Source organism: Sitophilus oryzae, unplaced genomic scaffold (assembly GCF_002938485.1).
Source record: "Sitophilus oryzae breed Bouriz unplaced genomic scaffold, Soryzae_2.0 scaffold_857_pilon_pilon, whole genome shotgun sequence".
Taxonomy (NCBI): domain Eukaryota; kingdom Metazoa; phylum Arthropoda; class Insecta; order Coleoptera; family Curculionidae; genus Sitophilus; species Sitophilus oryzae.
The window spans coordinates 720,255-745,690 of NW_022147480.1; the positions used below are offsets into that span (position 1 = coordinate 720,255).

The following is a 25,436-nucleotide window of genomic DNA, read 5'->3' on the forward strand; positions in this document are numbered from 1 at the left end:
TATAGATTTATTTATTCTGTATCATAAGCATATCTCTAAATTTTTAGATAGAAATATACTTATAAATATTAGTAGTATAATAAATATGGAAATTTAGATCTGTCTTGGATAAATAACCAGATTGTGATAAACAAAATGCGTAACTGGCGTTTGGCGTATATGATAACTAGATAAGCAGAGCATAGCGTATATGTACCTATTCTCTGCGTATATGAGTATTTTTTTTAAAGGCCTAAACTACTAGGACTATCCGACTTGTGTATTGTTCTATATATCTTGATGTAAAGGAGCAGAGTCTTGGTAGTTGAAACATCAAATTTTTAAAAGAAGAAGTTGTCACAACTTAACCTAGGTTGATAAATAAAATAAATTTGTTTATTATTTGTTCCTCTGTCAAATGAATTCCATGAATAAATTTAAATAGTTCGTGTTTTTTAATTATATTCGAGTGTTGGTCTTCCACTTTTATATGTAGATGTATAAAGCTAACGGGTTATCTTATCGTATATCTTCTTGTTAAGCAGTTATTTAACAACTGAGCATCAACTGAGGGAAGTTTGTGCAAGTAACATATGTAGGCCATGGCTGATATACCGAGTAGGAATATGGGGTCGATTATTAACGAATCTGACCTTATTTTGGAACTTAGCAACTGCGGTTTATTTACAGATGACGAAATTAAGTACGTTTTTATTATTATATAATTGCCCTCTTTATTTACAATTTGTTTTAGCATTATTTCCAAGAAACTTGCTGACAACAGATTCAGATTAAGTAGTAGTACCTCACGGTTGCAAGACTTTGGAGATTCGATCGAGTATCTCGAGAAAGTTTTATTAGACGAAATACCCAAAAGAACGCGGGGAACACGAAGTATAAATACAGGCAGGCTAAAAAGCGCGATCATTCAAATGTTACAATATTATTATGAGTACGCCCTAAAAAGTTATTCCTCCGATTTAAATTTTTGTCTGGAATATTTGAATTTTCTTGGTAGCCATTCGAGTTTAGATAATGGAGCTAAACACATATCCGAAATGATCGAGGTACTATTTTTTTAAGCTTTTTATATGATTTTTTCCCTGTTTGCTTCATTTTAGAGATTTAAATCCGAACCGAAAGTATTTGAAAAAGCTGCAGCTTGGTACAAACAAAAGGACTGTCACATGGAAGCCATTAAAGTGCTTCTTAAAGGCATTGGGACTCATCCAAGTGAAAAGTTTTTGTACATTTATCTTATCGATGTAGAATTGAGTAATCCTCAAGACAATAAAATACCGAGATTTAAGAAATACATCGACAGTATATTAAAGAACATTCCTGATCCTGATTGCTTTGAAATACTTATGTATGTTTTGACACTGTTTGAAACACATCTAAGGTTGTATCCAGTTCAGGACTATATTTTGGATTTACTACTTCAGAAATATCCCGATGAAGAGAGAGTATGGCATACAATCGCTATAAGGGAGTTGAACGGTAAGTAGGGTGGCCAAATATTCATGAAAGTTGCTTACAAGAACACGTATTAGCACAATCGAGATGTTTAATGTTCCTTTTAATAACTTTTTTTATATTTTTAAGATAATTCTTTATTTTTGTGTTTAAATAGAATAAGCCTTGTGTAATAATACTATTTTCTCTATAATTATAAATACAGGGTGGCGCCTCTCATACGCCGCGGAAGCTCCAAGGACAACGGTAGTTTATATCTAAATGAAATTTTGGCAGCATATGTAGGTTAACTGAAAGCATTTTATAAAAATATATAGAATTATACAGGGTCTCCCCCAAAAAAGTTACACATCAAAGTTGTGTTTTTTCTAATGGAACACCCTATATATTAATTGCTTTTTGGATTCTAGGAAAAAAATAAAGGTCAGTTTTATTAAAGAAGCATATATCTAAAATCTAAGGATTTTGACATATTTCACATTTTGTGAAAATGAAGAGTAAATTTTAAATTTTGATAACAGCTACCTAAATTTTAGTTGACCTTGTAGAGTCTGATATTTAATTACAGTAACTATCGTATGTTTAACCAAATTGAAATTTGACCCGAAAAGTTATACAGGGTGAGACAAAATTAATATGGAACATTTGTCACTTTTAAAAGCAAGTTACTCCTTTATTTTAAAGGGAACACCCAGTATATTTTCTGGTGTTCGATGAGGAATTTATATATCGTCCTATTGCCTCCAAAAGTCACTGACTAACATTTTACCGAACAACAAAATTCAATCACTAACTATATTTTGAAGCAGAGAATCGATTGAAAAAGTCATTAGCTACGATTTCTGGCTATTTATGTTTTATTTTACTATCCGACGGATTACTATCCGACGGATATTTTACTATCCGACGGAATAGTTACTAACTATAACATCTTTATGCAATGCAATTCATCTTTAGACACGTTTTTCTCGGAAGTAACAAAAAGTAAGTTAGTGACTTTTGGCAGCAATGGGACGATATCTTCAAAATATTATTAAGGTTGCCTACCCCTCAGACAAAGATTTTCCTAGATATTTTAATTTTTATGATTTTGCGTCAGTAGTTTATTATTTGTGTGTTATTACGTATTCTTTACTATAATAATAGAATCATATCAATTTTCCCTGATTTAGGATAAGTTTGTATTTTCGGTAAATTTCTGAGAATTTTTTTTATTTTAACTGACACAAAATGATAACTAGTTGTTAAAGTTGAACTAATATCACAGCTATGTTGAAGTAACATCAGACGTATCACAGCCAGCTAGGTTTTATCAAATAATAAACATCTACTCGGATCAAATCATGTAAATGAAAATATCTAGGAAAATCTTTGTTTGAGGGGTAGGCAACCTTAATAGTATTTTGCAGAGACACGAATTCTCCATTGAATACCGGAATAATATACTGGGTGTTCTATTTAACGGAGTAACATGCTTTTAAAAGCGACCAATGTTCAATATTAATTTTGTCTCGCCCTGTATAACGTTTTGGATCAAGTTTTAATTTGATCTAAAGTACAATAGTTAATTTAACTACATATTAGGCCATACCGGGTAAATTCCAATTTAGGTAGCTTTTATTGTCATTTAAAAATTGTTCTTTATTTCTGGAAAATGTAAAATATGTCAAAAACTTTACATTTTAGTCATATATTTTTCTTATAAAACTCACCTTTATTTTTCTCCAAGAATCCGAAAGTCAATTAATATATAGGGTGTTCCATTACAAAAAACACAACTTTGATATGTAACTTTTTTGGGGGACACCCTGTAGAATTATTTTATTTCTTATTTATTAGGGGACAGGCTATAGAATCTATATTTTTAAAAAGTGCTCTGAATTAACCTACATATGCTCACAAAATTTCATTTTAATACAAACTGTCGTTCTCTTTGGAGCCTCCGCGGCGTGTGAGAGGCGCCACTCTGTACATTCCCAAATATTTTTTAAAAATTTGGGATGCAACAGAAAACATAAAAGAATAGAAATTAAATAAGGTGTGTATTCTGAATCGGTACGTTTCGGAGATGTACGCATCTAAACGCCGGGTTTACCACAAATATGAGTGTGTATAAAAATTTAGATGGCGCTACGATACAGGGAAGTTTAAGTTACCACAATTCTGAAAGTGTGTGATACCAATACCCAAGTAGCATTTTCACGACTTGCGACCACACGTTTACTAAACACAACGTTGGATTAGTTACAAAAAATAGTTAGCTCCGTACCTTGGGTATTAAAATAAATTTAAACGTTTTTATAACGTTGTGCCGACGTTGGACTAGTACTATAGCAAAGTAGAAGCTTTTGCGACGTCGAATAAACGTTGTCTTTTAACCTTTTTTGCTTAAGTAATCTTTAGGTGATTCGGACAACGTAGTTACAACGTTGGACAATATAGAGTTTTTCGACGTCAGCTTCAGGACCTATTCCAACGTTATGCAAACGTCGTCTGTTTTACTAATTCCAACGTTGTTTAGATTTCCTTATTCTTACGTTGGTAGGACGTAGAGTCGCTACCTTTTTGCAACTGTATTGAACCATAACCTTAAATCTTAAATTTTCACTTCATTGTTCTGTTCAGTCAGACAGTTCAGTGCTGTTTTTGTTTTTATAAAAAAAAACTTAATTAAAATGGGACATAAGAAAGGTACATATAAAATTAAATTTAAATATACATCGACATATATTACCGATAGTTTATCCACTCCCTCGTTTATTTAGATTATAGAGGGCGGCACAAGCTAGACTCTAGGATGACTAAATTAGGCAATCTTGCGACTAGTATACTACCTGTTAAGGCCGAACTGCGACTTTATTAGTCCAGTATGCGACTACTCGAACTACTCCATCTTAATCTCCAAAACAACAAAGTGAAAGCCGCCATGTTGTTAAATAAGAATATGTTTCGTTCCTAAAATAGCAATTCCTGCTTTTTGAATACATTAACTTGAAATATTTGACCCTAAAAAACACGCGGAAACAATTTTTTCGACTGCGAATAAATTATTTTCATTTTACTAAAAAAAAGAAATTCATGAAAGTTTTTAAAACATCTTTAATTTGAAGGCCCATTAGTATTTTTCAAAGTAGAAACAATACATTTATCAATAAAGTTGTTTGCGTTTAACTTCTTTGCCTTAGGTAACGAGTTACAGAGTCGGTTGAAGTGTTTCAATAATTATGATCTTCAAACATCCTCCACACTTAAATACTTTTGTTTTGTTTTCCTTCACTGCCATCTGACATATGTCTCTAACTAAATCATAAAAATAATATTTTTACTATAATTATCCCAATTTAGGATAAAACGCGACTTAGACGCCATATTAGTTTTGTATTTCTGTGAATTAGGATTTTAAATAACGTTGCAGTTTGTACTAAATTAGGCTTCTAGCCAACGTCGGTATCCAACGTCGTTTCGACCCAAAAATTATTCTCCAAACTAGTGCAGGCTAGGGTTGGCACGAGGTTGTGCCGATGTTGCGCCCCGACGTTTGGTCGCGTGAGACAACGTTGTCCCGACGTCCAAATGCTGCTTGGGTAAATATTATGATTTGTGGAAACTCACACACGTAATTTTTCGGATCGAGCCGACCAGACTAATTTTGACCCGAGGATATCGAATTTGCTATCAAAAAACTGTGGTATACGCGTGTATGTATACCATAATTGAGACGTATGTCACAAATACTACTACTGTACACACAAGGTGTCACAAATATGGTCACACATCTATACAAAAGTGCTCCGTTTGTCTGTTAGAGGTCGCCAATCAAAAATTAATCATTATTTGTCAAACATTAATTGTACTAGCATAAAATTGCTTATTATTTATAATAGTAAAACGATTTAAAATCACTTCACAGTTCTTCATTATGTTTTATTTCAGGACATTATTATAACGCATCTCCCGAAGAGATGCGAAAACAATCTACCAAGCACTCGATACGAAGATGCATAGCAAGGTACAAAGAGGGTATTGCGAAAGTACCTGGCAAAAAGAAACCCGCCTTGTGGAAATTATATCTGGACACCTTAATAGATCTTCAGAAAGACAATCCTCGTGTTGCAAACGTTTTTAAAGTAACGCCAAAATGCTTAATAATAAATCGGTAACGTTTGCTGATTACGTTTCTTGTTGTGCTTACAGGTAAATTCTTTAAGAGAGGCTTTGGAAGAAGCTAAAATGATGAAGATTCCAATGGAAGAACTACATTGGAAGGCGTTGGTGGATATCTGTGCAGGCAATGATGAACTTGTTATGGAAATTCTAGTTGAAGGTACGTTTAATGGTCTAAGTAAATCTAACACCATAGTATAAGGAAACTAGTAGTTTTACTCCTTGTCAAATCCTTTGTTCTTTTTCTGTCACTTTATCAGACCTTGTTCTCGCCTCCCGTAACCACTAACGTAGCTGTATAGTCGTGGTCTATTAACTAGGCAAAGTATAGTCGTGGCACTCGCCATAGTTTCACAGATATGTATTTAGGAAAATATGATATTCACAATAAAATAAAATAAAAAAAATTGATCATCGAGTAAAAACTTGCTTGAAAACAGAATATTTTCACATTTCGTGTAGGTAACAATTCATCTGTATCTGAAATCTTCTGATGGGAAGAAATGCGAAAAAAATGTAAGACATATTTTTATATTATTATCTATTTCAGAGATTTCCTACAACTTTTTTTTGATTTAAAACAAGTTTAATTTTCTGTAGATAACTGGATTCAACATAAAATTCTGCATATAGTACACTGTCTTTATTTAAAGAACACTGCGGTGTTGCCATTCTATTTCTTATTTACTAAAACTTTGGTTAAAAACATTATATACGAAAAGTGGTAAAAAACTAGAGTGAATATAACTTTATTAATACTTAGCTATGTTTTCTTAAACATGAAGGATACCAGAATAAATTCGTGTAGAAAAATTTACTTTATCATATACAGGATAATTTTTATGGCGTCACCAAAATCGTATTATTTAAAATGTTGTATCTCATTTTTTTTTAATGCAACACCTTGTATATTATTTTTCTTTCAGATGTAGAATTAAAAGGTGAACATTTTTTGTATTTAAAGTATTCTTAAATTTTTAGCCGTTTTGCAAATATTTTCTGTATTTCATTACATATGGGATTTTCAACGATAAAATATCAGACAAAGATCATTCTAGCTGGTTTTGATAAAAATTTACTGTTGAAAGAGCTATATATAATATAATACTGCGAATATCTGCAAAACCGTTAAAAATTTAGAAACACTTTAAATTAAAAAAAATTTTCACTTTTTAATTCTGTATCTGACAGAAAAATAATATACAGAATGTGGCATTTAAAAAAATTGAGACATACTATTTTAAATATTCCGATTTTCGTGACGCCATAAAAAATACCCTATATAGAATAATGTATATACAGGGTTGTTCACCACATACGACACGGAGTATTGTAGCTAAACGATGAGATTTTTACAAATTTTAAGTCTTGGGTTCGATGAAGGACTATTAGAGGTACAATTTAAAATAATTTTACAAGATACAGTGTCCCAAATAAGTAAAAAATATCAAAGTTGTATTTTTTTAAATGGAACACCCTGTATATTATTGCATTTTTAGTTTCTAGGATTAAAATAAAGGTAAATTTGATTAAGGTTTATTATAAGGTTTAAGCTTACCGTTTTTGAAATATTTTCAATTTTGTGAAATTGCAGTAAAAATTTTAAGGCTTCATTCCTCCAAGGGTACCAAAGTTTTTAATACTAAATATTTACTGAAGTTTATTTATTGATTAGTTATTGTGTTGCAATAATAAAAATAATACTACCTTATACAGAGTGTCTAAAAATTTATTTTAAATAATTATTACCTTCAAACGGCAATAACTTGTTTAATTTAAATGAAATACCCTGTATATTTTACGAGAATCAGATGCACAATTTAATTGTCTATCAAATTATATTATACCATTTTTTACCTATCTCTTTAAGTTTCCGTAGAAAATGCACAATTTGCATTTTCTTGTAATTTAGAATTTATTTATCAATATACCTATGGAATATTGACATTTTAGATTATTTTTAAAGATGTACCAAATTTTTAAAGAGTACAGATACTAATATTGTGGATATAATTCATTTATTTCATTAAAAAATAAAAAAAAAACTGTTTAAATATTTGTTAAAAAGGACCAATTAATATGATTCCAGTATTCAAACTACATTAACTGACTGCATTGATTAATAATAATTGTTCCAAATACTAAAAAAACTGAATTTTGTATGGGTATTAGACAGTGTGATAAAAAGTAACACCTTAAAAATGATATTTCATTTTTTAATAAATGCTTATTTGTAACAACAGAGACTTTAATTTTGATAACTTATTATTATTGATTTATGATCAAATAAGTATTTATTTAATTAATAATTCTATTAACGAATACAATTAAGTATGTAATTAATTAGTATATGGGCGGAAATAATGGTGCTATATTTAATTAATGGTATACTCTTTTATAAAGATTTAAATAGTTTTCTTTTTTGCATACAACATTATTGTTTTTAGCAAAACGATAATATTACTAGAATGTCAATATATGATGTCAATATTCCATAGGTGTCAATAATAAAATGTCAATATTCCATGGGTATATTGATGAATGAGGTCTAAATTATAAGAAAATGCATTTTCTACGAAAACTTGAAGGGATAGGTAAAAATGGTATAATACAATTTGATAGACAATTAAATTGTGCATCTGATTCTTTTAAAATATACAGGGCGTTCCATTTAAATTAAACAAGTTATTGGCGTTTAAAGCTATAGATTATTTAAAATAAATTTTTAGACACTCTGTATAAGGTAGTATTATTTTTATTATTGCAACACAATAACTAATCAATAAATAAACTTCAGTAAATATTTAGTATTAAAAACTTTGGTACCCTTGGAGGAATGAAGCCTTAAAATTTTTACTGCAATTTCACAAAATTGAAAATATTTCAAAAACGGTAAGGTTTAAGTGTAATAAACCTTAATCAAATTTACCTTTATTTTAATCGTAGAAACTAAAAATGTAATAATATACAGGGTGTTCCATTTAAAAAAATACAACTTTGATATTTTTTACTTATTTGGGACACTCTGTATCTTGTAAATTATTTTTAAACTGTACCTCTAATAGTCCTTCATCGAACCCAAAACTTGAAATTTATAAAAATATAATCGTTTAGCTACAATGCTTCGTGTCGTATGTGGTGAACAACCCTGTAGAATGATGTAAAATAATTAAAAAAAAAACTAACTTTACCGTAACTTTTTTTGTGACACCCTGTATATAACAAAATATTTTAGGGTACGCCCCTTTATAAACCTTGAAACATATCAATAAAACTTTTTTCACATGTTCGACAACGACGACGATATTGGACTTCCTCGCACTAATGGGCCACCCTGTATATTTACGGTGGTTTAAAGCTAGGTGTGGCACTTTTCTTCCCTCAAATGTAAACTCAATATTTTGTCTATAATATTTTGAATATCGTTATATTACGACCACTTATAATAAAAAATAAATAAAAAAACATAAAAAAATACAGTCCACTAAATTTATAAGAGATTATGCTATTATAAAATTCTTTCAATTAAAAAATATGAATAATTTGCGGAGACTTTAGATGTACAAAATATTTACTCTAAAATTGTTTCAAAAAACAATCTATATAAAATATCTCGTAAATTATTATTGGAATGAAAATTTTATGGGAATTCCCTTGACCAAAAAATATTTTCATGCGCATATTTGAGACAACCTGTATATCTAAAAAACTATTTTTAAAATTTGTCCACATGCTAAAAAAAATAATAACATTTAATTAATTACATAATATCTCAGCTTCTAAAATAAACAAATATAATTAAATGTTAATTGATAATTACTATCAGCTTGCCGATTTACATCCGATGGAAATCTAAAAAAACTCAAAGAACAATTTTTTGAATTATTACTACAATTAATAGCAGCACACAGTAAGGCACTCATTTTTTGTCAATCCGTCTCTGTGCTGGGACGCAACGCTCGAACCTCGCAGCTCGACGGACGGAATTCAACTGAAACGCCACAGAAACGCTTTGCAACCTGCCGATATTCGACAGATTGCAAAAACTGACAGAAAATATTTGCGAGAGTGCAACTACTCTTTTCCTTAAACTATGCTAACACTATAATATTACCAAACTCAAGTTCCTAGTTACTTTTCGCTAGTACCAGACTATCTTCAATTTTGATTTTTTTCAGGCATATTATTATGTATCTATTAGCCTTGTTTATATATTCTTAAAGTTGTTCAACCGACTAGACAAAATGTGCTGCCAACTGGAGGACAAATCGTGAACCTTTCGGGGCGGAGTCAAAAATATCGATTATTTTCGTTATTTTCCTCAGAGTAATGTAATAATATAGCCTTGGTTTCTGCATCTTTAATAGTGATCAGCTGATGATTAAGAAATTTAAATGAAACTTTTATTTTATTGTAGATTGTGGATTATTTTTGCCTGTTATTTTAAAAATTATAAACTGTATTAACAAAGAAATTATTATTTCGATATGTTGGTACATGTTTTATAATTTATGATAATGCTAATTACTGTTAATTAATATTTAGAAAAAGTTACATACCGACTTTAATTTGATCTAATGCAGGTTTATAAAAGAATCATTTCATTCTTAGATTATTTTATTCTAAATTGAGTGTTTTACGAATTTTACGATATTTTTTTTGAAAACATTAAACTTTTTACATATTCTTCATTAAATGTTCAAAAAATTGCAACTTGCTTAAACAAAAATTGTAAATATGAATTTTTTAAATGAAGAAAAGCGTGTAGAGGATTATTGGTTCAACGTTTCTTGGCCATACATTTTCCAGGATACGTTGACCGGTGAACGTTATTTACGTTTTTTAGAGAACGGTTTTCAAGACATGTTAGGAAAAGTTAAATTTAGATAGTGGCGCATTAATAGGGTGGTTCCAACATGACTTTCATTATGACACCTCCCCCCCCCCCATTATGAAAGAAATGTTAAAAATTATTTATATCACAATTATGCAAACTCAGGGATCGGAAGAGGTGGACCAATTGCATGGGCCCCCTCGAAGAGGCGGTACGGGAGAACATTTTCTAAAATAACTTAAGTGTATGGGGTTAAGTTCTAGTTTGCGTAATGTAAATCGTAAAGGACCGTTTAATAATATATTCTATGTTTTTATGTTATAAATCATAACAGAGTAAGAATACCATGCTAACTAAGTGAAATTAGCCAAGAAAGAAAATAATTGGCTATAACTATAACTCTGTATCTAACTGTAATATCGCCGAAAAGCTTAAAAATGGCGATTTTTATGAAGTCATGGCCAACTATGGTCAAAAATTATACCTAGGCTTTAGAAAAAATCAGAAAACGCAAACTCATTAGGTATGTGATTATCTACAAATTTTTGTCTAAAATAGTTTATAATGGAATTAGGGACAAGTTTTAAAATAGCCAAAATTTGTTTTTTTTTTGAAATATCTAGTAAGCGATAAACTTTTTCAAAAATCCGAAAGGCGCATATTTATGGCCCCACAAAACTGCAATTCTTTCCCCATTAACTGACTCTCTATCTTCAGTAGTTTCCGAGATGCCCATATAGAACATCGTAGGAAACTCACCCTGTATAGTATTTTGAAACTAACTATTATTATTATTTGACTAATTTAATTTGATTAATAAGGCTAGATTAATTTAATTTCAAATAAATTTGATCAGATTTTTTTTCGTACATTCTGCTACCAGAAAACCAAGATTATATGATAACGCACTTTTCAACGAAGTTGAAGGAAGATATAGTGTATCTATCACAATACTTAATAGAACTACTACAATTATTACAAGAAAAACAAAAAGAAGAAATACCCAAATACCCCTTCACCTACTACTCAACTACAAAATAAACGAATATAATCTCTTAAAAACACTACACAACTACTTATCCTTGTATTCTACACTGAACAAATTATCAAACTTACTAACTTATCAAACAAAAAGAAAAAATAACAAAATTATCCCTTCACCTACTACTTAACTACAAAATAAACTATAAAAACGCTACTAAACTATTTTTGGTAGACTACATTAACATGAAGAAAGAGAAAAGAAACAGAACTTCCATACGTGCAACCAGGATAATAGGTCAAGGGGACAAAGAATATAAAATACTTTAAAATGTGCATTCAGAAAGAAAAAATACCTGGAAAATTATCTAAACAAACATTTTTATTTCTTATCAGTGAGAAGCATCGGCCTTGTCGGAATTGAAGAATTTGTCGGGTATTTACAATGGTCGAATTGTATAATTGCCAGATTTTATAGCATATCTAATAGACAAAAAGTATCTGGTCGATTAGTAACCAATTGGCACAGTCCGAAAATTATCGATTTTTATTTTCTCTGTTTTTATTGGTAGTTTCAAAATCAGAGTAACAAAAAACATTTTTCTGTAGGGAAACCGGTCCTGCCATCTAGTAGTCTTAGTCCATAAACGTCTTAGGTTGATCTACTTTAAAAATATATATACAAGGCTATTAGCACAGAATATGTAGCTACGCAACAGAAGCCTCGTTACATGTATAAAATTGTAGGTAGCAAAAGGAGACAGGCTTTTTGGGCAGGGTTCGGAAAACTACATGTTACTTTTAAAAACTGCATAAACTACATTACATGTAGTTAATGCAGTTTATGTAGAGGGTGTAGTTTATGTAACATATGTATGTAACTTTCAAATGTCAAAGGTATGAGGTGAGGTTATAATAAGTTAAAGCTTTAGAAAACACAATGTATTTAAGAAAACAGAAGAAATATGGCTTTAAATATAACCATTTACATAATATTATTTAGACTCTTCATATAAAGTAAAATTATTCATAATATCAATAGGTAGTTTATTAACGTAGTTTTCATGTAGTTAACGAACGGGAAAAGACGTAGTTTTTAAAGAAAAACTACACGTAATTAATCAGGTAAATTACGTCTTAATTAACTACTTCCGAACCCTGCTCCGGGGGTCATGGCCGATCAGGTTCCTACGTAAAGACTACACTGCTGATCAGTAACATATTTATATCTATATCGATTTTTATTAAAATTATTACAGTATACAGGGTGTCCCAGGCTGAGCGTGCATTAGAAGTTTCTTGAGAACCACAATATTTAGATCGAAGGTTTTTTGCACATCATTACAACAAGATCTATCGATTAAAAGTATCTTCAACATGGCGGCACTTCCGGAAATACCAGAAGTTGACAGTAACTTTCTTATTTTAAATGAGTGTCCCCATTTTTTTATTACATACTTAAATTATCTGTAAAATTCTATGAATATTGATGTTAAACACTCTATATCTAACATTAAGAATTTTTGGACGAAAAAAACTACCTATCAAAAAAATTTAAATATTTTTTTTTCTCAAAAACGTTTAAAGTTAGGTATAGAGTGTTTAATATCAAAATTCATAAAATTCTACAGAGAATTTAAGTATGCAATAAAAAATGGGGGCACCCATTTAAAATAAGAAAATTGCTGTCAACTTCCAGTACTTCCGGAAGTGCCGCATAATGAAAATATTTTTAATCGATAGATCTCGTTGTGAAACAATGATATGCAAAAAATCTCGAATCTAGATATTGTAGTTCTCTAGAAACTTCTAATGCAGGCTCAGCCTGGGACACCCTGTATAAATACTTGAATTTTGTCATCCATATACATACGTCATTCAATTTTTGCAAGATGTACATTAGAAGTATATCATTATCTGAACAGACCGGGAGCCACATTTAGCTTCGCCGCCCCGGGCCCCAGACTGGCTTAGTCCGCCACTGACTTGTTAACAAAAAATCATTATGATACGTTCAACTCATGGTTTTGTAGGAACTTTACTGCTCTACAAAAATGGTTTCTTATGATTAGTCGATTAAATTAACCGTTTAAAAGATATTTATCGTCTTCTATGTTAAATCTTGTATTTGTTTCACAGCTACCAGATGTCGACCGTCTTCGGTACAGCTATGGTTGTTGTATTTGAAGTTCTGTCTACTTAGAAACAATTTTAATAAAGCCGAAGTGGTTTTTGAAAGGGCTATTACGTCGCTGGGCCATAGAGCGGTCCCCGTTTGGGATTTGTACATCACAACCCAGCAGCTTTATTCAGATGTTAAGACGGAAGAGTTATTTAAGAGAGCTACAGCTGAGCCGTACGAAGAAATAGCGAGGTGAGTGAAACGTAATTCATATTATGGCGCCCAACGTTGGGCGCCATAATATGGAATCGTAAGTCATACTATGGTGCCCAACGTTGGGCGCCATAATATGTCTTAAGGCGCATTCTCACGACTCGTGTACTTGACAAACATTTGCTATTGGAATATACTCTTGTGCAATGTGCAATTTGTCACTCGTCGCCTTCCCACTCTCTGTCGGTAAACATAGCCCGAGTCAAAGGATCACAATTATTCGTATGCTCGCCAAGCGTAGCCTTGGCCAGCATTGGCTATACTTGCCGAGGCGCACAAACGACTGCGCAAATAATTGTACTATTATAGCGTATGTCAATAGCGAGTCGTGAGAGTGTGCCTTTACATATAATATGTAATATGGCTTCTGTCATAATATGGCGTTATGGATTTCTTCATTTTAGAGAATTCAAACCGAGATATTTGAGGTGGAGCGCCATGTTTAATCCTGATCCTAAGTATTTTCGAAACGTCTATTGGGAGTTGGCGCTTAAACCGCCCTTCACCAGAGAACTGCACCGGGAAATGCTAACGTTGGAACGTATAGACGGCCGAGACCATTTCAAACAACAATTCGCGGTGTTCAAATTGTACAGCGAACAGTTCGGCGACGATATCGACGTATGGCTGGATTGGATTGGGACGATATGGGAACAAAAGTACGTTAGAGTTTTCAAAAACTTACGAAAACATTTAAAACAACTTAATACCTAAGCCGATTTTTTATGTTTTAGCAAACCAGATCAAGACGCCGAAGCGACCAAAGTATATGAAAACGCTGTTGAAAAATTGCCTCAAATAAAGATACAAGAATTTATCGAGAAATACCGCGAACGCGATATTGACAAGATGGTTAAAAAACTTCCTAGTTAATTTTCGTATATTACTAGTTAATAGATTTAAGTCTTTTTATGTGTAAACTTACAAATCTAGTAAATCTAGTAAACATGTACATATGCTTTTTAAATATACGTTTTGACTAAGAATATGTAAGAATAGTTCAATGGAATAGTTAGTTTTTTTGCCTTTACTAGTTGCTAGTCGTTAGGTCATTAAACAATCTCAGATCCATTTGAGGTATATCCTGCCTTTTTGCCTTTGCACCAACATTGATTAAAAACAATCGAGAGTGTAACCATATTAATAGGCCGGATAGTCCTAGCAGCTTAGACCTACAAATTAATAAAAGAGAAGAAGTGCAATTGCGACAACTTAACCTAAGTTTATGTTGTTGATTTTCTATCCGTGTTTTCTATTCATCTGTTATATGAATTTTGAAAGAAAAAGGTAGAAAATTTTAAATTTATATATTGGGTTCTTTTCTCGTTAAGCAGAGATTTAACAATTGAGGCAAATTTGTGCAGGTAACATACAGCCATGGCAGAAATATCAAATAGGAATATGGAGTTGATGACTGACGATATTTTGGAACTCAAAAAATGCGGTTTATTTACAGACGACGAAATTAAGTACGTATTTATTTTTATATATTTACTTGTCTCATTTTACAATTTATTTTAGCATTTTTACCAAGAAACTTACACAGTTACTATTCAGATTAAGTAAGAGTACAACACAGTTACAAGACTTTCGAGATTCGATTAAGTTTCTCAAGCTTTTATTAGACGAAGTACGACAGAGAACACGCGAAAAACAAAGTATAAAGACGGGCAGGCTAAAAATCATGATTATTCAAAGATTACAGTATTATTATGAGCACGCTCTAAGAAAGTTTTCTTCCAATTTAAATTTTTGTCTTGAATATTTAGATTTTCTTAGTAACCATTCGAGTTTAGATAATGAAGGAGCTAAACACGTATCCCAAATGATAGAGGTATTATTTTTTTTTAACTTTATATTATTTATTCTCTGTTTGCTTAATTTTAGAGATTTAATTCTCAACCGAAAGTGTTTGAAGAAGCTGCAGTTTGGTTTAAACAGAAGGATTGTCATGGAGAAGCTGTTAAAGTGCTTCTTAAAGGCATTGGAACTCATCCAAATGAACAGCTTTTATATCTTGACCTTATTGATCTAGAATTGAGTAATCCACAAGACATTAAAATAGCAAAATTTAAAAAATACTTGGACAGTATATTAAAAAATATTCCCGATTGTTCTGAAATGCTTATATATGTTTTGACATTATTAGAAACACATCCTAACCTATGTCCAGTTCAGGACTATATTTTGGATTTGTTGCTTCAAAAATACTCGAATGAAGAGAGAGTATGGCATACAATCGCTACAATGGAGTTGAAAGGTAAGCAGAATGGCTGAACATTTATGAATGGCTAAGATGATTGTGTGGGATTGTTCCCCTATAAGAACACTAAACTATGAGCACTAAACTTATGAACTAAAATGAACTGAAATATTGTATTTGAATTAAAATTATCACTTCACAGTAGTGTTTTATTTCAGGACATTACTATAACGCATCCCCTGAAGAAATGCAGAAAAAATCTACTAACTACTCAATACAAAGATGTATAGCAAGGTACAAAGAGGGTATTGCCAAGATATCCACCAAAAAGAAACCAGCCTTGTGGAAGCTATATCTAAATACCTTAATACACCTTCAGAAGGGCAATCCTAATAATGTTCTTAAAGTAATGCTAAAATGCTTAATAATAAAGTGGTAATGTTTGCTAATTGTGTTACTTGTTGTACTTATAGGTAAGTTCTTTAAGAGAGGCTCTTGAAGAAGCAAAAATGGCGAAAGTTCCATTGGAAGAACTACATTGGTATGCGTGGTTGGATATTTGTGGAGGTAATGAGGAACATATTATGAAAACTCTAGTTGAAGGTACGTTTAATAATCTAAGTAAATTTAATACCACAATATTATAATTTTTTGTTATGATATTTTTTTTCTGGACCGTACGATATTCCTCAATGTTAAATTTTCTATTCATTTCTCAGCTACCAGATGTCTGCCATCTTCGGAACAGTTATGGTTGTTGTATCTGAAGTTCTGTCTACTTAGAAAGGATTTTAGTAAAGCTGAAGAAGTTTTTGCAAGGGCTGTTAAGTCACTGGGCCGTAGAGCGGCTCCTGTTTGGGATTTGTACGTTACAGCCCTGCAGCTGAATTCAGATGCTAAAACAGAGGAGTTATTTAAGAGAGCCGTAGCTGAGCCGTACGAAGAAATAGGCAGGTGAGTAAAAAGTACAGTCTAACAAAACATCCTTGAGAGTGGTAGATATGTCTGTATATGTTATATCTGGTAGATATGTGAAAAATGGGAGTTCATGATGTCGATTCAGGTCTCTAATGCACCACTATATAAAAAGCATTATACTGCTTCCTTAATATTTTTATTCAAAATTTTGTATAGAGTCGTTTTCTCAACTAGAAACTATTTAAGTTTGGATTTCCTCATTTTAGAAAATTCAAACCGAGGTATTTGAGGTGGAGCGCCATGTTTAATCCTGATCCTGCGTATTTTCGAAAGGTCTATTGGGAGTTGGCGCGTGAACGGCCCTTCACCAGGGAACTGCACCGGGAAATGCTAACGTTGGAATGTAGGGACGACCGAGACGATGTCAAAAAACAATTCGAGGTGTTCAAATTATACAGCGAACAGTTCGGCGATGATATCGACGTATGGCTGGATTGGATTGGGGCCATATGGGAGCAAAAGTAAGTTACTACTGCTAGATTAGGTTAGATTCCTCAAGGTGGCTATTAGCCTGGTCTACTGCGACCTTTTTAGATCTATTATGGTCCTCTTCTGATCCTTAAGTTACATTCTCCAGTCCTAGTACTATTATATTAAAAAGGTTATTTAATCTTCTGGCCCTAAACCTGCGAACGCCAGTTCATAAAAATGGCGTATAGTGTATAGTATAAAAATAAATTGACTTCGGAAATATAAGTCCCAATCTATTCCATTTGATTCAGAAAAAAACACTATACTATACAGGGTGTTTCAAAAAACATGTGCCGTCTCTCGTGGGGAGATTCCTTACGGAAAAATAAGATTTTTTCTCATATCAACACAGGTCCGATTCTGTTTTGTTTCGAAGCTACAGGGTGTTAAAGTCTTATTATTTTTTCGATTTATTACAATTTTCTTCCGAGTACTTTTAGCGTTTCGAATGAAATTTTGAGAGTAATGGTTACAAATAAATGCGACATATTTTAAAGCTAAAAAAATGTGGATATGTTCACCAGGGACGTGCATATGGGCTATCACTGGAATATTTTTCTAAAAAAAGCATGCACGCCACTGACTGTTTTTTCTCTTGTTAGCGAAATAGTGTAAGCAGTTTAATACCGATTAAAAATTGCCTCTTGATATTTCGGCGATTTCGGCCTCCTTGATGAGATAAACACAATTTTATTAATTTGCCTTGATCCAAGTCTAATAGCAATCTTCAAAAAAAAATTAATATTATTAACTTAACAAAGTTTTAAATAAGTATTCATTGATTCCTCATCAAAGTATATGAAAAAAATTCCTATGAACTTGGGTATGGTAATGCATAGTTTTAGAGTTCCAGGATGTTAAAACTTTTTAAAATTAGGTTTTTGTAATTATCTTAAATACCATTATTTTTTTATTTGAAATTGTTGTAGGTTGGACTAATAGTATAACCCTTGTATAACTAATGGTAATAATATTTAATAATAAATTAGGTAAACTATACAGGGTGTCCCAGAAATGAGTGCAGATATTTTAAGAGGTGGTAGATCTGGTCAAAATAAACATATTTTCTCTTTACCATTTTTAAAATAAATTGAAAATAACTGAGTTATTTAACTTTGAAAATTTAAAAAAATAATCGCAACATTTTGAGAACCGCCGGCAGATATTGCCAACTACATCCAATTACCCGGATCAAGCCCGGATTTCAGTTAATTCGACGCACTGTGTTGCCATATGGACAAGAAAGTATATGTTTACAAGTAAGTCATAAAATCACAACACCTGAGGAGTTTGCAGAGATGCATTACATTTTTAACATTGTGATATTATTACATAAAATAAATTTAAAGTTAAATGTTTAAAAGTTAAATTGAAAAACTTACCCAACATTAAAAAAGATACTTATGACAGATCGATTAACTGCGACAGTTCTCTTTTTCGATACACACTTAACTAAAATACACTTCATTGTGCTGCTTTACTTGTACGTGCTATTATAAAAACTGCTAAAATAACAGTCCCCATTTTTAACTTAACACATTATTTTCATAGAGGCTTCATCACAATTTGAACCACTGATTTACAATTACACAACACCTTGAAAAGCACACATTACACATTACTTTGAATATCTTTCTTGAATAAATGTTGAGAATTATTGTCTCTTACCGCCACTTTACGAACTACTTTCAATCTAAGAAAATACATGTTTCACTCAACAATTTTAAATACGTATTTTCTTTTTCGCTATTTTTTCGATGTATTTCGACAATTCCGTCAACAGCCCAACCATCCGTCGGCCAAGACAGCCACGCATCACTGGTTGGTAACTGCTCACTGCTTCTTTGTCGCGCCGGCGTGTCGAGCTTGCGTCATGCGAGGTTGCCGTAGTTTCAACAATTTCAAATTCAAGACACTCGAAGCAATCAAATTCTTATTAAATTTTAAAAATAAAACAGAAAAACATGAAAGGAAACAAACAAAAATAAATGAATTGATAATTGATAAGGTCATAAAAAGAAATTTCTAAATTGTTTATCGTAATTCAGAATTCAATATATCGAAAACAGCCCGACGAATAATCAATTCATTTTCGTTTTGTTTGTTTCCTTTCATGTTTCTCTGTTTTATTTTTTAAAATTTAATACAAATTTGATTGCTTCGAATCTCTTGAATTTGAAATTGTTGTAACTACGGCAACGTTGCTTAACATCGTCGTCTGACGCAAGCCTGCCACGACGGCGCGGCTCAAAGGACCAGTTCACACGTGGCACTTTTGCCGACGCGCGACGGTCGGGCTGTCAAAATACATCGAAAAAATAGCGAAAAAACAAAATACGTATTTAAAATTGTTGAGTGAAACATGTCTTAAATTGAAAGTAGTTCGTAAAGTGGCGATAAGAGACGGTATTCAAAGTAATGTGCGCTTTTCAAGGTGTTTTGTAAATCAGTGGTTCAAATAAAACAGAGAAACATGAAAGAAAACAAATATTGAATTCTAAATTACGATAAACATTTTAGGAATTTCTTTTTTGTGACCTGGTTGTGAACAATATGATGAATCATTTTCGTAAACGTCATAAACGTAATGTTTTAGTTAATTTTCGGTGGTTTTTGTTAAGTTTTCATTGAAAGGGTAAGTACTAAACATAATTAATGTGTTTTTTTTTCTATAATAATTATTAATAATGAGCACTGATGAAAATTTAACATTCTTAATTTTTGAGTAGAAATTTTTCTATGAATTTATAAATGTAGAACTATGTAGAATGTGGATAACATAGGAGGTTACAACACTGCAAGGTTTAGATACACCGTAGAGAAATCTCAGGTGAATAAACAAGTGGCACTAAAAAGTTTTTTCAAATTTCCCGGAAAATGTCAAGAAAAATTTTAAATTTTCAACATTTTTTTTTCGCAAAAAAAACCTCATAGGCGTGTTTCTGGGATTGAACTATACTACCAGTTAAAATATCTGCACTTATTTCTGGGACACCCTGTATAATTCATTAATTTTATTTTTATTTTAATTTTATTGATTGTGATTAAAAAAATTGCGTTTATCTCATCAAGGAGGCCGAATTCGACAAAATATCAAAAGATAACTTTTAATTGGCATTAAACAGCCTACACAATTTTGATATCAAAAGAAAAAAAAGTCAGTGGCTAATGTTTTTTTTTCAAAAATGTTCCAGTGATATCCCATATGCACGTCCCTGATTAATTTATCGACACTTTTTTAGCATTAAAATATGTAGCACTTATACTAACTTTTACCCTTAAAATTTCATTTGAATAACTAACTAAAAGTAAAAGAAAATTATAATAAATCGAAAAATTATTAAGACTGTAACACCCTGTAGCTACGAAACAAATCAGAATCAGACCTATGTTGATATGAAAAATAAATCTCATTTTTACGTGAGGAATCTCCGCACGAGAGATGGCACATGTTTTTTGAAACACCCTGTTAAACCCAACTCTGTATAGAAAAATATAGGGGTTGAAATTAAAAAAAAAAAACATTACAACTTAGTTATTACTTTTTTGTGACACACTGTAAGTATACAACATAACTGAGTGAACATGATTGAATTGATCTATTTTAATATCTATATAAGTTGATTTTTAATGTTATAGCGCTCCAGACCAAAACGAAGAAGTGGCCAAAGTATACCAGGATGCTGTAAAAAAATTGCCTGAAATAAAGGTTCAAGAATTTATCGAGAAATACAACGAACGGGACATTGGAAGAGTGGCTAAAAAAATTACGAAATAGTCTTCGTATATCAATAGTTAATAGATTTATAATAAGTCTTTTTATGTGTAACCTTGCAAATTTTGTAAACATGTAAATATACTTTTAAATATACGTTTTGATTAAGAATATGTAGTTTTTTTCTTTCACTGTATATTAGTAATAATAAACATGTTTTTATCAAGTCAACAAACGGAAGAAAAAATATACCGGGCGACCCAGTATTTTGAAAAACAACATACAGGGTGTTTCATAAAACATGGGCCATCTGTTGTGGGGAGATTCCTGACGTAAAAATAAGATTTATTTTTCATATCAACATAGGTCCGATTCTGCTTTGTTTCGTAGCTACAGGGTGTTAAAGTTTTAATAATCTTTCGATTTATTATAATTTAAATTAAGTACTTTTAGTGATTCGAATGAAATTTTGAGAGTAAAAGTTACGATAAATGCTACATATTTTAATGCTAGAAAAGTGTCGATAAATTCATCAGGGACATATGGGTTATCACTGGTATCTTTTTCAATAAAAAAATATGTGCGCCACTGACTTTTTTTCTTTTGACATCAAAATTGTATAGGCCGTTTCATGCCAATTAAAAATTATCTCTTGATATTTTGTCGAATTCGGCCTCCTTGATGAGATAAACGCAATTTTATTAATCACAATTAATAAAATTAAAATAAAAATAAAATTAATAAATTATATATTTTACCTAATTTATTATAAAATATTATTACTATTAGTCCAACCTACAGCAATTTGAAATAAAAAATAATTGTATTAAAGATAATTACAAAAAAAACTAATTTTAAAAAGTTTTAAAAAGTTTTAGCATCCTGTCTCTAAACTATGCATTTCCATAACCATGTTTATAGGAACTTTTTTCATATTTTTTTGATGAGGAATCAATGAGTACTTATTTGAAACTTTCGCAAATGAATGATATTACTTCTTTTAAAGGTTGTTGTTAGATTTGGATCAAGGCAAATTAATAAAATTGCGTTTATCTCATTTAAGGAAGCCGAAATCGACATAATATGAAGAGACAACTTTTAATCGCATTAAACTGCTTACACTATTTCGCTGTCAAGAAAAAAAAAATCAGTGGCGTACATGCCTTTTTTAGAAAAATATTCCAGTGATAACCCATATGCACGCCCCTGGTGAATATATAGACACTTTTTTAGCTTTAAAATATGTCGCATTTATAGTAACTTTTACCCTCAAAATTTCATTCAAAACGCTTAAAGTAGTTGGAAGAACATAATAATAAATTGAAAAAATATTAAGAATTTAACACACTGTAGCTAAGAAACAAAGCAGAATCGGACCTATGTTGATTGGAAAAATAAATCTTATTTTTACGTGAGAAATCGCCCCACGAGAAATGGCACATGTTTTTTGAAACACCCTGTAGGTATATTGAGATTTTTATTCAACATTTTTACAACAAAATTTTGGAATCTCCCCACGAGAGATGGTGCGTTTTTTTTAAGCACCCTGTATTTAACAGGCTGTATCTTATGACCATCGATGGAATGGATACAAAAAATTACAAGATATCAATCAAGATAAAGTTTATGATGCTCAGTTCACTCACTATAGTCAGTGTTTCTTTGGACTTGTATCTGAACCAATAAATCTATGATCTGAACAGACCAAGATTTCTTGTCATGGATAACTTCGCCAAAAAGGTATTTTTGGTGCAAAACCTCGCTAAAAATTTATCCTGCTGTATATGTGGCGATTTGTTAAACATTCCTGTATATAACTGCACAACGGGGTTCTCTATGTGCAGCAAATGTTCAGATTCTGGTGAGTATAAATAAGGTTTACTATTAAAGATGGGGTTTTCATACATGGTTTTTTTAATTCAGGACAAAATATGATTAAGTTATGAATTTATTTATTTAAAGTTTGTCAAATGAGAGAATAGCAGGCAGTGAGAGCTGTCTGTCCTTTTAATTCTCCAGTGAATTGTATTTTCTGTCATTTTTTATGTCGTCTGACAATATTCTTTCCTGACTCGTTAGGCACACTGTCACACAGACTTTATTTAAAGCACATTGCATTGGAATTTACCCGGTATAGCCTAATATGAAGTTAAATTAACTATTGTACTTTAAATCAAATTAAAACTTGATCCAAAAAGTTATCCAGGGTGAGACAAAATAATATTGAATATTGGCCACCTTTAAAAGCACGTTACTCTCTTATTAGTTTGCCTACAACTCAAACAAAGATTTTCCTAGATATTTTCATTTACATGATTTGATCTGAGTAGATCTTTATTATTTGATAAAATCTAGGGGGCTGTGATATGTCTGACGTTACTTCAATATAGCTGTCTAATTAGTCTAACTTTAACAGCTAGTTATCATTTTGTGTCAATTAAAACAAAAAAAATTCTCAGAAATTTGCCGAAAATGCAAACTTATCCTACATCAGAGAGAATTGATATGATTCTATTAGTTGGTGAATGCAGTGTGCATTCTCCAACTCAATGGGCAACATGAGAGAAATTGTTGTAGCTGCTTTTCGAGGTAGAACTCCACATATTATGCTTTTTAAAATGAAAAAAATGCTTTTGAAAAGACAATCATTTTATGCAATTAACAGGAAAGGAAACATTATGAGCATTTCATTTCATCTAGCTAATTTTTGTTGCACAAGTTTATATCTAGTTTTAATTCTGTAATAATTAAAATAATATCTTTTTATTAACCTTGAGTATTTTACTCTAGAATCTTGAATTTTTGTTAAATTAACAAAAGGTTTATCACACAACCACCTAGATTTTTTCAAATAATAAAGATTTACTGACGCAAAATCATAAAAATTAAAGTATCTTAAAATATTCTGCATTATACAGTATGTCCCAGGATTGTCTTTACAAGAGGAGAGAAACTTTTTTATTATTGACGTTCTGAATAAAATGCAAAAATGCATTCAGTCAGAGAAAATTTCGGCAGATCACATTCAAAAAATGACAGAAAATACAATTGTCTGTGAACTAAAATGACAGGCACAACTGTCATTGTCATGGATCCTATCGTTGGACAGAGTTTTATATTCATATAGCGCACGTAGTCACAACAAAATAATTCACAAAGAATTATTGTCGGGCATCTTTTTTAAAGAATGTGATTTTTTAGATGCTTTGTGTAGGTTGTGCGGATACATCTGTAGCAATCGACGGAACAATCACTTGGAGAGGATATTAGAATATCTAAGAAACGATTTAAAACAGTATTCTGAAGATGGGAGACCAATAGGGGGGCTTGTAAATAACTAGTTATTGATCTGAGTTTGATTTAAGATTGTTTCTTCTGTCAATGTCATTTTTAATTGACAAATCTACCCTATTTAAGTAGATTATATGTCTTTTTTGTTGAGTCAGAGTCAAACCATATACTATAAATATGTTTTAATATGTATATTTTTATTCCACTAGAGTTTTATTATTTTATTATCAAGTTATATTTGTGTTTAATGACAGTGTATTGTGTAAAGATATTAAATACAATTTTAGAAATTAATTCATACTGGGTATTTTATTTAAGGAACATAATTAGAAAATAAACAGGGTGAGTCTTAAATAAGTGTACGCATTTTTAGGGGTAGTATACCGGGTGTTTTTCAAAAGTAGCTCACACAAATAACTTTTTGAAAATGACGAAATGAAATCAAGGAAAATATACGTTTTCAAACTAAATCTTAAATAACATAAAAACGATTTATTTTAGGTATAGGAACATGTATAGTTAAAAAGTAACGAATTGAAAAACCGTTTCATTAGTGAAATAAAAAAAGTGGGTTTCCATTTGAAAAAAATTATTTATGATAATTTTTTAATCACTCAATTCCATGACAGATACCGCCATTATTATATGACATTTGAACTATTTAATTTTTGAAATAAATAGCCACATGTCTTCTCTTTATGGCACAGTGGCTGTGGTAATCACTTAATTTGACGTTTAGGATATACACATATTTTTGACAGGCAGTTTTTTTTCGTTCAAAAATTTTAAATATTTTTTTTCTCAAAAACTGTCAATGTTAGATATAGAGATATGATATCAAAATCCATAAAATTTTACAGAGAACTTAAGTATGCAATAAAAAATGTAGGCACCCATTTAAAATAAGAAAGTTGCTGTCAACTTCCGGTACTTCCGAAGTGCCGCCATA

The 25,436-nt window shown here is 31.2% G+C and overlaps 2 protein-coding genes and 1 long non-coding RNA gene across 4 annotated transcripts; all 3 read left to right on the forward strand.

The window, feature by feature from the left end:
• Positions 1 to 344: 344 nt before the first annotated feature.
• On the forward strand, positions 345 to 14,815 carry LOC115889896. Its single transcript, XM_030909987.1, has 8 exons — positions 345 to 682; positions 734 to 1,046; positions 1,101 to 1,479; positions 5,389 to 5,582; positions 5,650 to 5,779; positions 13,574 to 13,808; positions 14,234 to 14,488; positions 14,564 to 14,815. The coding sequence occupies exons 1-8, from the start codon at positions 582 to 584 to the stop codon at positions 14,700 to 14,702; spliced, it is 1,746 nt and encodes a 581-aa protein (XP_030765847.1). The 5' UTR covers positions 345 to 581; the 3' UTR covers positions 14,703 to 14,815.
• A 207-nt stretch (positions 14,816 to 15,022) lies between these two features.
• Positions 15,023 to 21,367, forward strand: LOC115889897. Of its 2 annotated transcripts, XM_030909989.1 has the most exons (9): positions 15,033 to 15,116; positions 15,194 to 15,298; positions 15,351 to 15,663; positions 15,717 to 16,089; positions 16,251 to 16,438; positions 16,506 to 16,635; positions 16,752 to 16,986; positions 17,217 to 17,471; positions 21,121 to 21,367. In XM_030909989.1, the coding sequence occupies exons 2-9, from the start codon at positions 15,207 to 15,209 to the stop codon at positions 21,257 to 21,259; spliced, it is 1,725 nt and encodes a 574-aa protein (XP_030765849.1). In that variant the 5' UTR covers positions 15,033 to 15,116; positions 15,194 to 15,206; the 3' UTR covers positions 21,260 to 21,367. The 2 variants fall into 2 exon arrangements, with proteins under 2 accessions (XP_030765848.1, XP_030765849.1); XM_030909988.1 differs by having other exon boundaries at positions 15,023 to 15,298.
• Positions 21,368 to 22,870: 1,503 nt separating this feature from the next.
• Positions 22,871 to 24,781, forward strand: LOC115889947. Its single transcript, XR_004051533.1, has 2 exons — positions 22,871 to 23,057; positions 24,398 to 24,781. It is a non-coding gene; the product is annotated as an uncharacterized LOC115889947 (long non-coding RNA).
• The last annotated feature ends 655 nt before the right edge of the window (positions 24,782 to 25,436 follow it).

Excerpts from the sequence above, each read along its gene's own strand:
- LOC115889896 (XM_030909987.1), top strand. The coding sequence starts at position 582 with ATGGCTGATATACCGAGTAGGAATATGGGGTCGATTATTAACGAATCT. Across the intron at positions 13,809-14,233 it reads CCGTACGAAGAAATAGCGAG|AGAATTCAAACCGAGATATT; the intron begins GTGAGTGAAACG and ends TCTTCATTTTAG. Across the intron at positions 14,489-14,563 it reads GGGACGATATGGGAACAAAA|CAAACCAGATCAAGACGCCG; the intron begins GTACGTTAGAGT and ends TTTATGTTTTAG.
- LOC115889897 (XM_030909988.1), top strand. The coding sequence starts at position 15,207 with ATGGCAGAAATATCAAATAGGAATATGGAGTTGATGACTGACGATATT. Across the intron at positions 16,439-16,505 it reads ATCCTAATAATGTTCTTAAA|GTAAGTTCTTTAAGAGAGGC; the intron begins GTAATGCTAAAA and ends TTGTACTTATAG. Across the intron at positions 16,636-16,751 it reads TATGAAAACTCTAGTTGAAG|CTACCAGATGTCTGCCATCT; the intron begins GTACGTTTAATA and ends TTCATTTCTCAG.